The sequence below is a fragment of the Lucilia sericata genome, unplaced genomic scaffold (assembly GCF_015586225.1).
Source record: "Lucilia sericata isolate MDLA Ls3-8-SP2 unplaced genomic scaffold, ASM1558622v1 Contig000152F_arrow, whole genome shotgun sequence".
Lineage (NCBI taxonomy): Eukaryota > Metazoa > Arthropoda > Insecta > Diptera > Calliphoridae > Lucilia > Lucilia sericata.
In genome coordinates, this window is record NW_023994183.1 from 487,398 (window position 1) to 503,083 (window position 15,686).

General features: G+C 33.0%; 1 protein-coding gene across 1 annotated transcript; it reads left to right on the forward strand.

The window, feature by feature from the left end:
• Positions 1-1,209: 1,209 nt before the first annotated feature.
• On the forward strand, positions 1,210-2,385 carry LOC119601237. Its single transcript, XM_037952037.1, has one exon. It carries the CDS (start codon positions 1,210-1,212, stop codon positions 2,383-2,385), a length of 1,176 nt encoding a protein of 391 aa, XP_037807965.1.
• Positions 2,386-15,686: the final 13,301 nt, after the last annotated feature.

A 15,686-nucleotide genomic window follows, 5' to 3' on the forward strand; every position in this document is an offset into this window, starting at 1 on the left:
GTAGCCCAAGGCGAATAGACTATAAGGTGAAGACATTTCATTTTGCGGCGAATTCATGAAATTTTTTATATATGTTGTTTGACAGCGTCGGGTTTGAGAGAGAATTTTTTTTATATGGAGTTTGACAGCTTCGGGCTAAATTTCCATGGACAAAAAAACAATCAGCTGTTGAAATGACTTCACCTTATTAGTTTCGCCATGGTGTAGCCCTTATTTACAAGATCAATTGTTAGGCTTAAGGAAATTATTTTTAAATAAAGAAATCATTGTCAGAGTTGAATTCATTCGAACAACATCGCTCTTCATCGTACATTTTGGAGCCCAACGTGGGGCAAGTGATTAATCTAAATCTTACTAAATTTGTCGTTCTCGGTCCGTGGTATATTCTAAAATTGTCGTTGAAGTACAACTTAAAGTAAAAGTGTACGGTCGTATTGTGAAGTGGAAATTGTGGTTCTATGATAACAGCAATATCTAGTGCTATAGAAATAAAAAAAAATTTGTGGTTCAAATAAAAACTTTTGTGCAACAGAAATAAAAAATTAAACATTAAAAAAAAAACTGTGAGAAAACATATAAAAAAAACTATTCGAAAAATCAAGAGATAGTGCAACATATATAAAAAACTGTTAAACAAATTTTTAGTGACGTACCTATTACAAATCTATTTTTAAACAAATAAATATATTCGGTTCTAGTACATAATATAATGGTTTCTGTACACCAAATTTTTTGTCGATACGATACATAGTGTCATCCATTTTGTATAATATTTTTGAACATTTTTGGCTCACTTAACCTTAATTTTTAAATTTTATATATATATTGAAAAGTTTAATCATTTGCTAAACTGCCTCCAAGGCCAAGCTCTAGAAACGGTCAAGGCTTTCCAGATTACGAACGAAAATTACCCGAAGGCTCTGGAAAGGCTCAAAACGCGTTATGATAATAGCTCGCTTATTTTTATGGAAAATATTACCGCCCTTTTTGAACTTCCAGCCATGTCCAAATACAATTGTGCCCAATTACGAAGTCTCGTCGATAATGTTTCTGCCTTTTATAGTTCCTTACTGTCTCTTGGCTCACATAGTGATATTGCTAATTCCACGCTGAACCTACTACTTCTCATGTTGCCTTGAATGAATCTTCTGCCTCGGTCCATACCCATATGGAAAATCGTCGCCGGAACAGGTGCTGCTTGCTACTGCCATGGTTCTAGTTCGTGACTCCACTGGTCGCTATCAATTGGGACGCGCTTTGTTAGATTCTTGCTCTCAATTGAATTTCATAAACAATGAATTTTCCCAAAAATTACATTTGCCTCGTACAAAACAAACTACTGAAGTCTCTAGCGTTGGTAACACTCTTAGCAAATCTAAATATAGGTCGTCCACAAATGTAAAATCTCGAGTCACAGATTTTAAAGTTTCGCTCTCGTTTTGTGTCACACCTCACATTTCGTATCAACCTGATAATGAATTAGATGTCTCATCCTGGAATTTGCCCCCAAATACTCAACTTGCGGATGAAAACTTCTTCAAATCAAAACGAATTGATTTACTTATTGGTACTGAAACGTTTTTCGACATTTTAGCAGTCGGTCAAATTAAACTTGGTCCTAATTTGCCTAAATTACACAAAACACTTTTCGGATGGATTGTAGCAGGTCGTTATGTATCAAAACAACTCAATATTTGTGGCTCTTCTTGTATGCTTTCGATAGAAGGAGATATTGATCTTAAATTACAGCGCTTGTGGGAAATTGATGAAGTTCAATCTGGCTCAAATGATTTGACACCAGAACAATCTGAATGTGAAACATTTTTCAATGATACTGTTCATCGTGAATCTTCAGGTAGGATTGTTGTTAAATTGCCCTTCAAGGAATCGACTGACGCTTTAGGTCGTTCTCGAAATATGGCTCTTAAAAGATTTGTATCTCAAGAGAGACGATTTGCTCGTGACAGCAATCTTAAATCCCAATATGTTGCTTTTATGAAGGAGTATGAAGATTTTGGACATATGAGTCTAGTTCGTAGCCCTCGTCTACACGAGCCTCATTATTTCATCCCTCACCATTGCGTTTTCAAACCAAGTAGCACTTCCACAAAGTTAAGAGTTGTTTTCGATGCCTCGTGCCCATCATCGTCCCAGAAGTCTCTCAATGATCTTCTTATGGTTGGCCCAACAATTCAAGATGAGCTGTATAAAATTTTACTTCGGTTCCGTCTTCATCGCTTCGCTCTTACTGCCGATATAGTAAAAATGTATCGACAAGTCCTTATTGACTTCCAAGATAGAAAATTCCAATATATTTTGTGGACAAATTCAAAAGAGGAAGAAATTCGAACATATCAGCTAAATACAGTCACTTATGGAATGTAAGCTGCGCCCTACCTTGCCATCAAAAGTCTTCACTATCTCGCAGACCAATACATGGACCAATTCGAACTTGGTGCAAAAACCATTAAGTCATCATTTTACGTTGATGATTTTCTTTGTGGCTCAGATACACTTGAAGAATTGTCTCGTATGAAGCAGGAGATTAATGAAATTCTAATTCGTGGTTCGTTTCAATTAGATAAGTGGCACTCTAATCATAGAGATTTTCAGGACAACAAAACTGTCAAAGACCTTAATATTGAAGATTCTGGAGTAACTAGCGCTCTAGGTATCACTTGGGAAGATGTTTTCTTATTTTCGTTTTCGCCTAAAGTCCAAATTGATGAAAAAATCACCAAACGTACAATTTTGTCGCTCTCGTCAGCGCTTTTCGATCCCCTAGGACTTCTATCCCCTCTCATAATAAAAGCTAAAATCATCATGCAAGAGTTGTGGATTCTAAAAATTGGCTGGGATGAGTCTGTACCTCAAGAAATACACTCGGCTTGGAAATCTTTCGTCTCTGATCTCAAACTATTACCTTCGCTTAAAATTCCTCGTTTTTGTCTCGCTCCTGATTCTAAATCAGTTCAACTTCATGGCTTTTGTGACTCATCAATTCGTGCTTATGGTTGTTGTTTTTACTTTCGTGTTAAAACTTCTTCAGGAAATGTTGTTGTTCGGCTCTTTACTGCCAAATCTAGAGTTGCTCCTACAAAGCGAAAATCGTTACCAAAACTTGAGTTATGTGGCGCACAACTTCTAGCAAAATTGTATTCCAAAATCAAAAATCTTTTCGCAATACCAAATCTGGAAGTCGTTCTGTGGACAGATTCGCAACTAGTTCTTCACTGGCTAAAGCAACATTCATCTACTTTGTCAGTTTTTGTTGGCAATAGGGTATCAGAAATTCAAGATTTAACTAATGGCTACGTTTGGCGACATGTCCCAACCCAGTTCAACCCTGCTGACATCGTTTCTCGTGGCTCAACTGTGCAGGAACTCGCCTCATCCATCTGGTTCAACGGACCATCATTTCTCGCTCTCGATCCTGTTCAGTGGCCCCTACTAAAACTGATAAGCTCTCCGAAGAAAATCAGCAAGTATTCGACAAAGAAAAACGGAAAACCGTACTTCATCTTGAAACAAAATCTAACTACATCCTCGATTCTGTTTGAAAATATAGCTCGTACTTAAAAATCATTCGTATTATTGCCTGGATGTTTCGTTTAGCTCAAAAAACAAAAACTAATATTTCCAATTCTGACTCTTTGCAGCCCCAAGAATTAGAAAATGCTAAACTTTGTATCGTTTTCAACATCCAGATTTTCAAGATGACATAATTCGAGCTCTAAAGAAGAAAGATCCCCAAGGTGCTCTAAAGTGTCTGAACCCCTTCTTAGATTCGTCAAATGGTTTCAACTTGCTCAAGGTCGGCGGACGCTTGGAGTACGCGGCAATTTCTGAAGGTCAAAAACACCCCATAATCTTGCCCAGCAAATGCCATTTCGTCCACTGTTACGTACGTCATCTGCACATCAGTAACTACCACGCTGGACCCAAGGCTCTAATGTCATTAATTCGCCAACAATTTTGGATCATCAACTCCAGGAATTTGTGTCGCAGCATTGTAAATTCGTGCCCTCAATGCATTCGCTATCGCCCAAAGTTGTTGCAACAAATGATGGGAAATTTGACTGTGGAACGACTCAACCCGTCAAGGCCCTTCGCAAGATGTGCTGTCGATTTTTGTGGTCCAGTCAACGCCTACCTAAGAATTAGAGAAAAGTCCCCTACAAGACATACATCGCCTTTATTGCTGCCCTAAAACGGATGATTGGTCGTAGAGGTCAGCTCACAGATATATTCTGTGATAATGCAACAAATTTCGTGTGGGAGGCGGCCGTCAAATCGACCAAAGGTCACTTAACCAGAACCCTGGACAACACAAGGCTCACCTACGAAGAACTCGCAACGGCTATGATTGAGATAGAGGCAGTTTTAAACTCGAGGCCCATTTCGCCTCTATCCTCAGATCCCAGTGACTTTGAAGCTCTTACACCAGGCCACTTATTGATAGGCGCTCCCCTCCGTAGTTTGCCAGAACGTGATGTCCCTTCAAATGAGATTAACAAACTTGAATATTGGGCCCGAATAAGCGCCATCAAGCAAGAATTCTGGAAAAAGTGGTCCCATGATTATATAAATGAGCTCCAGACTCGCAACAAATGGACTAGCACCAACTCTAATATTGCTAATGGGTCCCTAGTAATCATCAAAGAAGATAATTTACCCCCGCAGCGTTGGCTCATGGGTAAAATCATCAACATTGTTCGTGGAAGAGATGATCGTGTTCGAGTTGTCGACATCAAAACTACAAAAGGAGTTATACGTCGCCCTATCCACAGACTGGCTCTTCTATCTTCTTGAAAGTGTCCTTTCAATAGAGCCGGAATGTTAGGTCACCGTATAATAATTACTAACATTATTATTTATTTATTTACAACAAGACTAATAATCTTATAATTACAGTACAGGATGAGCTTATTGGAAATAGTTATTATGTAATATAAAAATTTAATATCAAAGAACACAAACAAATTTATATAAATTTCAAAGCAAAGAATATAAAGAAATGGGGGCTTGTCAGTTGGTATGTAAAGGAGTTGTCATTCGGTACCTAACTCTAAGTATGTATTGGTAGAATTTTTGTATTAGTATTGGAGCTCCAACCACTTTCACCACACTTTCCAAACATACATACTTGCATAAAATCGTACATAAAAATTTTAAGAAAAATAAATAACATTTTAATTTCTATATTCGCAGATTTTTTAATTTATTTTGCCCACATCTAATCAGTAAACATATAATAAATATATTTTTCGGACTTAAAATCTCTTTTTTTTTGCAAAAAATAAGTTTATTTTAAATAATTTTTTCATTTTCAATACCAAAATATACAACTTTGTTTTGTCGATTTTAATTTCAACACACAAAAATTAATTGTCAAAAAAATTAAAAAAATATTTTTTTTAGTTTGTGAAAAATAAATCTATTTCGGATTGTTAAATGCGATAAAATTGTGTAAAAAATTAAAAAATACTTATGTGTTTGTTGAAAAACGTCGCACAGTGGGGCAGAATGGAAATTTTTTGGAAATAAATCTGGCATTTCTAAACGGCTGATCCGATCGGGATAAAATTTGGCGTGAGCGTAGCCAAGGAGTATTCGAGTTTAAGTTTTGATGAACCCTGCAGATGCCCCAGGGACGGCGCTGTGGCGGCTCAAAGTAGGGTACCTACGACATGTAAAATTTTTAAACTCGTGCCATTTTTTTGTTTTTCACCCAAATACAAAGATTTTTATATTTTGTGAAAGCGCTCGACGAGATCTTGAAAAAACATGCTTGGACATACTACTTATCTCTTATAATATCCGAGTTATAGGCATTTAAAAATTTAGTGATACAAAATTTACCATACCTTGGTCCGCCTTTTTTTGAATACCGGGCGTAATTTTGGACCAAATGGACTCAATTTTTCTTGTTAGTTAGACAACAAAATTTCCAATAATATACAAAAAATTTCAGATCAATATTGTTTACAGATCCAAAAATATACGTTTTTTAATTTAAAAATTCAAAAAATTTTAGATTTTTGGCGTTTTTTTGCCAAAAATGTGTCTTAACTCTTTTATTAATAAAATAAAATTTTTATTAAGAACATATAACAATTTTATAGTTTTCTAAAAGGTATCTTTACGCAGAACGCTTTGGCGTAAAAAACTTGTCCTATTTTTTGAAAATGTTGCCACTGCGTCCTTCCGAATATGACCTATTTTTTATCAAAACTTCAACTTTGGGCGACATGTTCTAAAATCCCAAAGCTGGGATCAGAAAACTGAAAGCAGTTTTGGAAACCTCAATATGTTTTCTATTTACTCCAGAAGTATTTTCCCAGCCCTGAAAGAAATGTGGATCCTATGGGCAAAAAAGTAAAAAATCCCATTTTTGGGATTTTCATTCCTATTTTTGGGAATTGCGGGATGCCCTTTGACATTTTCAATTTTTTTTTTGCATATTCTTATTTGAAATGACAAATTTAACAAGCGTTGAAAATTTCATTGAGTTTTGTTCATAAATAAAGATTTTGTCATATATTACATATTTGTTTAATTTCTAAAACTATGATTTATATCAAAATTTTAATAGGATCGCAGATAGCTACAACAATTTAGTCCATATTTATCCCTTAATATCATTTTTTAGTTAGATATGGAAATTCTCGACCCTTTACAAAAAATTTCAAGCCAATATCTCAATTACATTCAAAAATATGTTCATTTAAACCTGTGTCCTTTAATTTCATCTTTTTCATATTTTAGTATTAAGTATGACAGAACATACATTTGGTGTTGAATAAAATATTTGGACAATTTTTAAAAATTATTTAGTTAATTATTTTATTATAATATTGTATATAAAATAAAAAAAATTATAATTTTATTATGAGCCACGCACAACAACACCTAAATCACCCCACACAAACCACCTTTCCCTCCCACCGAAATATAAAACACAATTTAATACAATATCATCAGTTAGTATAATAGCTTTTTTTATTTGAAATGTTTATCTTAAACATAATACAATTAATTCTTATAACCTACTTATATAGTTAATTCCTAACACTACTTATTTTCTATAAAATAATCTGTCATATCGGTATACATATCCAGAAGGTAATATAAGTCCTTTAAATCTTCCTTGTTTTGAGATGATAGAGTTTCATAACAAATCCATCTTTTTCGCATAGTTGAAAGAACAGGATCAGAAGATAGAAGTAAACTATTAAAAATATCTTCATTCTGTGATTGCCTGGAGCATTTTCTTGAGCTGAATAGTTGAACATGCTTAAAATCTCGATTCCTCGCTTCCTGGGCTTCTTCTGTTAACCCCCCAAGTGGAAGAATATTCGATTCAATTATTATTTGACCATGACACAATACTTTGTGTACTGTTGGTGTTAGTTCCCTCCATGGATACAGAGATACAAGTAATTTAGAAATTTCAGATGTGTATTCCCCAAATCGATTTTCATTAATTTTATGTTTACTATTCAGTGCCATTAAAATAGTTTTAACTCTTCGAAGCAACTCCTTGTCGATTCCAGTTATTTTTGAAGTAATTTCAAAATCACGAAAAAACCTTCTCGACGTATTACCGTCATTTGTACTACCGCAACTTGAAAGTGGTTTGTCGATGTTTAATCCCATCTGAACTTTAAATTCTTCTTGGATTATGCTTTTTTCCGCAGCTCTCAGTTCTTTCAATTCTTCATTATTTTTTGTTGATTTAGTAGGATAGTTTGTTTTTTTTTTCCTGGATCGCCTTGTATGATGGTAATATATTGTGTCCTTTTTCATGCAGAGCTTTCCTTAATATTTGGTACTTATTTCGACTGAGACCCAGTTCCAACATAAGCGCTATTGCTTCCTCTTCAGTAAAATTTGATTATGATGTTGGAGTTGGTATACTTTCCACAATTCGCTTAAGTCGTTTTGGTGATGCATTAGGAAGAATAGTTGCAATATGTACGACATCCATATGTTGGTTTTCCTTTTTCAGCATTTCGTTAAATGTATCAGCAATTTCCTCATTTGAGATTGAAAAAAGTTTTTGTGTGACCCTCTTTTTTTTTACCTTGAACATAAGTCTTCGTATGACTTGCAAGGCGCTCCTATTGATGTGTTGTAAGTTGAGATTTCCGTGGTAGTTTCCATCCAACTACAAAATTTTAATCGAAATTTCTTTTGATTTCCATCCACAGACTTACTTTTTACATCAAAAAGTTTTAAAAAGTGTTCAATTTTTGATATGCCTGTTTTGTCTACTTTTCTACTATATGTAGTTTTTATATAATTTGAAATGTCTTCAATTCTTTCTGGCCCTTTTGAAGATATACTCCATAAAACGGAACACAACTCTTCGTACTTTAATGTAATCTTCATTGTAGATTTATTAAATATGGTACTTAAAATCTGAGAAGTTTACTTATATACCAATTCTTGTCATTTCCGATACTGGTATTCCAAAGTAAAAAATTACGAATTGTCTACCTATTAAAATTTAGGACTATATTACTATAACCTGTAATTCAGTCATTGATATTTCTTATTAGTGAATGAATCGAAATTATCATTACCTGTATATTTTTACCTACATGATCATAAACGAAACAGAACGAAATGATCTGTCGAAAAAATTTAGGTAAAAAATAGTTATAAATTTTTGAAAATTTAAGCATAATAGGACCTTTCAATTATAAGGATAAGCAAACAAATAGAAAATAGGTAAATATAAGATTTAAATATGTGCTGTCATACTTAATACTAAAATATGAAAAAGATGAAATTAAAGGACACAGGTTTAAATGAACATATTTTTGAATGTAATTGAGATATTGGCTTGAAATTTTTTGTAAAGGATCGAGAATTTCCATATCTAATCTAAATGATATTAAGGGATAAATATGGACTAAATTGTTGTAGCTATCTGCGATCCTATTAAAATTTTGATATAAATCATAGTTTTAGAAATTAAACAAATATGTAATATATGACAAAATCTTTATTTATGAACAAAACTCAATGAAATTTTCAACGCTTGTTAAATTTGTCATTTCAAATAAGAATATGCAAAAAAAAAATTGAAAAGGTCAAAGGGCATCCCGCAATTCCCAAAAATAGGAATGAAAATCCCAAAAATGGGATTTTTTACTTTTTTGCCCATAGGGTCCACATTTCTTTCAGGGCTGGGAAAATACTTTTGGAGTAAATAGAAAACATATTGAGGTTTCCAAAACTGCTTTCAGTTTTCTGATCCCAGCTTTGGGATTTTAGAACATGTCGCCCAAAGTTGAAGTTTTGATAAAAAATAGGTCATATTCGTAAGGACGCAGTGGCAACATTTTCAAAAAATAGGACAAGTTTTTTACGCCAAAGCGTTCTGCGTAAAGATACCTTTTAGAAAACTATAAAATTGTTATATGTTCTTAATAAAAATTTTATTTTATTAATAAAAGAGTTAAGACACATTTTTGGCAAAAAAACGCCAAAAATCTAAAATTTTTTGAATTTTTAAATTAAAAAACGTATATTTTTGGATCTGTAAACGATATTGATCTGAAATTTTTTGTATATTATTGGAAATTTTGTTGTCTAACTAACAAGAAAAAAATGAGTCCATTTGGTCCAAAATTACGCCCGGTATTCAAAAAAAGGCGGACCAAGGTATGGTAAATTTTGTATCACTAAATTTGTAAATGCCTATAACTCGGATATTATAAGAGATAAGTAGTATGTCCAAGCATGTTTTTTCAAGATCTCGTCGAGCGCTTTCACAAAATATAAAAATCTTTGTATTTGGGTGAAAAACAAAAAAATGGCACGAGTTTAAAAATTTTACATGTCGTAGGTACCCTACTTTGAGCCGCCACAGCGCCGTCCCTGGGGCATCTGCAGGGTTCATCTTCAAAACTTAAACTCGAATACTCCTTGGCTACGCTCACGCCAAATTTTATCCCGATCGGATCAGCCGTTTAGAAATGCCAGATTTATTTCCAAAAAATTTCCATTCTGCCCCACTGTGCGTCGTTCAAGTCCTATTATCCCGGTATTTTCGCGAAAAAGTTTTGAAGTATTGTGAGAGAATTGAGTTCTCACAAGTGTGTTGAATTTACACAGAACTCGTCTGTGGAGAGAAGGAAATGTTATTGTTGTAAAACAATGTCATAGTCCAACTTCTTATTATTCTTTGTGTCAAAGGGTATATTAATTATATAAACTAAAAATTGATTTCCGAAACTGCGTTGCATTGCTTTCAAATTGAATAGATGACGGTAGAGAGTTCCAAAGACGAATGCAATGTATAAAAAATTGCCATTCAGATACAAGTTTGTTATGTCGATTTTGAATTAAATTATTATTCCTCCTAGAACGGGTGAATGATAAACGATTAAACAAATATGGCGGCTCATTAGTAAATATGATTTTATGCATTAGTAGTAATGATCTTATTTTAAGAAGATCACAAAACCGTACTCCAAACATTTTGCGTTCATATGGTGTTATGTGGACGATCTTCACAAATTGAAAACATATCTTAATATAGCATTATACACATTATTTAATTTTTTACTGCTTTGGTAATCAGAACTTGCGAAAATTTCACAACCATATAAAAGTGTTGGAAGCAGATAAGTTTTAGCTAGCAAAATTCGTATATGTACTGGAGTTAGATGCAGGGTTTTCCATAGAGCGCGAAGCATTGAAAAAGTCTTACCTGCAGCAGTGATAATATGATCAGACCAGGTAAGGGAAGAGTTGAAAATTATACCAAGATTTTTTGTTTTATTAACAACTTCTATTCGTTGGTTATGAAGAATGACGTCAGGGACAAAATGTGTATGAGTAGAACGAGAAATTATGAGACATTTGGATTTAGCAGGATTTAAGCAGAGCCCATTAGATATAGCCCATAGATGAATTTTTGATAAGTCAGAGTTTAATTTAATAACAGATTCATTTATTTTGCTGGTGCTGCTACAAAGATATAGTTGTACATCATCTGCATACATATGAATTTTACAGTGTGACAATTGTTGAGGTAAGTCATTAATATATACCGAGAAAAGGAGAGGTCCTAAGATTGATCCTTGAGGAACATCTTTAGTTACTGGTAGTAAGTCGGATACTTGTCCTTTAATATATACATATTGGTTTCTATTTTCGAGATATGAAGACATAAGACACGTTGCAGAGGAGTTAAAATTAAACAAAGTATTTAGTTTCATACAAAGCAAATTATGGTTGACCATATCAAATGCCTTAGAATGATCCAAAAGCGTTAAGAACGCAATATTACCACTGTCGATATAGCCTCGAATTTCTTCTGACACGTCGATAAGAGCAGTAATACAGCTATGTTTAAGACGAAACCCTGATTGCCTATTTGTAAGAAGATTATTACCATATAGATAATCAGAAATTTGTTCGTATGGTAACCTTTCATGTACTTTTGATAAGTATGAAAGTATTGCTATGGGACGATAATCGTTCCTATTTTTGGGTACGGGTATAATTTTAGCACATTTCCAATTTAGCGGAAAAAACACTTTTTGTTATAATTGTGTAGAATACGTGTGTTAATTGAGGTAACAATACTGGAAGAACAGCCTTAAGAAACTTGGGATGAATATTATCAGGACCAACTGCATTCGATTTTATTCTAAAACATACATTTAATACATCAGCTTGAGTAACACATTTAAAAGAGAATGAATTTAATATTCTTGTTGAATTAATAGATCTTAGGCTGGAGTAAAAATGTGGATCAGCATTAATATATGGAAGTTTGGTAAATGTTTCATTTAACAAATTAACATCGATATCTGAAGAATTTGCATCTTGTGATTTGCTGATGCCAATATCAAGAATAATTCTCCACGTTTTTTTGTGTTTACTGCATTAGAAAATAAACTAGAGTAGTACGATGATTTAGCACATTTAATTAGTTTATTTACTTCTTTCCGTGCATTTGTGTACTCAGTATGTAGATCACCAGTTTTAAAGCGTTTCCAGCATCTAAATGCGTTGTCACGCTGCTGAATTTTTGTCTTAATATCTCCATTAAACCAAGGCTTAGCATTCTTGTGAGTTACTGTTTTCAGTGGTAAAGTTTTTCTAAATATTTCAGCAAGATTTTCTCCTAAGAAGTTTACTTGGCTATCAACTTCGGGCATAAAATATATAGAATTCCAGTCTACATTATTTAATTCATTGAACATAATGTTATAGTCCATATGTTTAAAATCATAGTACATGGTATTTTCATTTGAACATTGAGTTACAAAATTGTAATTAAGGAAAATTAAATCGTGCTTTGAAAAACATGGTCCTGATATCTGGTCGTACAGCAATATATTTTGTCTAGAGCTGACGAAGTATAAGTCCAGCAATCATTGATTTGTGGCAGTGTAGTGCGTAGGATTTATTAAGTTTGGTGTAAACAATCCCATCGACTTCATGACATCCAATAAATATGTCTCATTCAATATGTCTGAATTAAAATCACCACATAGAACAATATTATCATAATTAAGGGTTAAATTTTCAAGTTTTGTATGAAAATTATCAATCTCTATCCTTTTATTAGGCCTGTAGACACATCCAATTAGTAATTTATTTCCCTTTGACAGAACTTCAACAAATATATTTTCAACTTTTTCGTCATATTCAGATTTTACGACAAATTGGCTAGATAACCCTTTTTTAACAAATATGGCAACACCACCTCCATGGGTACGCCTATCACAGCGATACATTTTGAAACCACTTAAAGCGATTATATTATCAAACACTTTTTCACTAAACCATGTTTCAGATACACATATTACGTCAACACCAGAGTTCTCGAAGATATACCTGAATTCATCAATTTTATTATTTAGGCTTTGTGCATTTATATGGCATATATTAATGCCAGGTTTTTGTTTACATAGAATCCGAACGAGGTTAAATGTAGTGTATTAAGATTTATAAAAGGGGTTTTCTTATGAAAAACAAACAAAGATATTTATTCAACAAGAACAAAATACAAAGTTAAAAAAATATTTTTAAGAAACTTTATTTCGCAACATTCATCGACGACTTCACGAGAAAAGTATTTATATATTTACTAAGGAAAAAGAGTGAATATCTAGAAACATTCAAAGAGTTTAAGAAAGAGGTGGAACTAAAAACAGGCAAAAAGATTAAAAGTTTAAGATCGGATAATGCACCTGAGTTAAAAAGTAATGAATTTAAGAGCTTTATGAAAAATTGTGGCATTAAACATCAATTTACAGCTCAATATACTCCGGAACAAAACGGAATAGCCGAACGGATGAATAGAACTCTTGTAGAAATGGCAAGGACTATCATGATAGAAGCCAAATTACCAGAATTTTTGTGGGCAGAATTGATTATGACTTCCGCATATATCAGAAACCTGTGTCCTACAAAATTAAATGATGACAAAACACCTGAGGAACATTTAAGCATTTAAGACAAATTGGTTGTAAAGCCTTTGCACTGGACAAAAAGTCAGGCAAATCGAAATGGCAAGCTAGAAGTTCTGAATTTGTACTCGTCGGATACTCTTCAGAATCAAAAGCTTACCGTCTATGGAAATCTGGAACTCAGAACATAATTAAAAGCCGTGATGTACGATTCATTGAAGAAGAATTTGAAGTGGATTTGAATGAAATTCAGGATAAAAATGTTGGATTCTATGAATTTAATTGGAATCAAAATAAACAGAATGAACAAACTATATTAAATGCGAATGAGTCGGAATCTATAAATACAAACTCATTACAATCACAGTGTATCTCAAATCAGAATTCTTCACACGATAGATTTTATGAATTTAACTGGAATCAAAATAATCAACAACATATAATAAATACAAATGAATCCGAATCTGTAAATTCTAATTCATTACAATCGCAGCATATTTCAAATGATAACACTTCACATACTTCTATTAATGAAGAAACTAACTTGAATCAATATTTAACAAGTGACGATGAACCAGAACCAAATGAACCAGAACCATCAACATCAATTAAGGAACGTTTGAGATCATGGACTCTATTTAAAACCAGGGAAGAAGCACATTCAATTACTCAAGAGGAACAAGAAAATTATCCCAAAAATTTTAAAGAAATGTTTAAATCCAAAAATGTTGATGATTGGAAAAATGCTGTTAATCAAGAATATAATTCCTTAATTAAAAACAATACTTGGGAATTAGTGAACTTGCCGAAAGGAAGAACTACTATTGGATGCAAATGGGTTTTTAAAACCAAATATAAACCAGATGGAAAAGTTTAAAAAAGAAAGGCACGATTAGTAGCTAAAGGTTACACCCAAAAATACGAAATTGATTACACTGATACTTTTGCACCTGTAGTTAGACAAACATCTTTAAGATTAATTTATGCTCTTTCTGTTGAAAATAATTTGAAATTAAGGCAATTAGATGTTTCCACAGCCTTTTTAAATGGAGATTTAAATGAGGAGATTTACATGGACCAACCCGAGGGGTTTATAAATGAAGCTACATGTGATAAAGTATGCAGATTAAAGAAATCTATATATGGATTAAAACAAGCTGGTCGACAATGGTATATAAAAATTGATAAAGTATTTAAAAAATTTAATTTAACAAACTCTAAATATGACAAATACATATATTACATGAAAAATAGTAAACAAATCTTAATAGCAGCATTATATGTAGATGATATAATTATAACATGCAACTGCGAAGAAACTACAAACAAGTTGATAAAATTATTATCTGAAAACTTTGAGATACGCGACCTTAAAGAACCAAAGCACTGTATTGGACTTGAAATTATTCAAGATTCTGAATCGTTATCTATATGTCAACCGGGATATATTCAAAACCTAATTGAAAAATATGGGTTATTAAATGCAAAATCTGTTAAAATTCCTATGCAATCAAAAATTAATTTGGAAAAAGAACCAAAAATTCCAGGAGTAGGAGAAAAAGTAGATAAAACTAAGTATCAAGAAATTATAGGTTCTTTATTGCACCTATCAGTTTTTAGTAGGCCAGACATATGTTGCAGTGTTAACAAATTATCACAATTTTGCCAAGATCCCAGAAAGCAGCACTGGAATGTGTCGTTATACATAATTTGATATCTAAAAGAAACAAAACATTACAAAATAACTTACAAGAAAACGTCACTACCATTAATGGGCTATGCAGATGCAAACTGGGCTCAGGATATTAACGACCGAAAATCTCAGTCTGGACACTGTTTCATTTTTGCTGGTGCTGTCATATCATGGGAGTCTCGCAAACAAAATGTTGTTGCAACTTCAATTGCAGAGTCGGAGTACATATCATTGGCTGAATCAGCAAAAGAAGCAATGTATTTAAGATATCTTTTTGAAGAACTCGGATTTCCACCCGATTGTTATACAATAATCATGAGTGACTCTCAGAGCGCACAACACATGGCAAAATTCGGTGGGCATCACTCGAGAACCAAACACATACATTATCGATATCATTTTATTCGTGATGCAGTCGAAAATCAAATTGTAAATATAAAATATATGCCTACAGAAAACATGGTTGCAGATGTTTTAACCAAATCATTGCCAAAAATTAAGCATCAATTTTGTATTGGAAAGATGGGTATGACATTCAAAACCAATAATCG

Excerpts from the sequence above, each read along its gene's own strand:
- LOC119601237 (XM_037952037.1), top strand. The coding sequence starts at position 1,210 with ATGGTTCTAGTTCGTGACTCCACTGGTCGCTATCAATTGGGACGCGCT.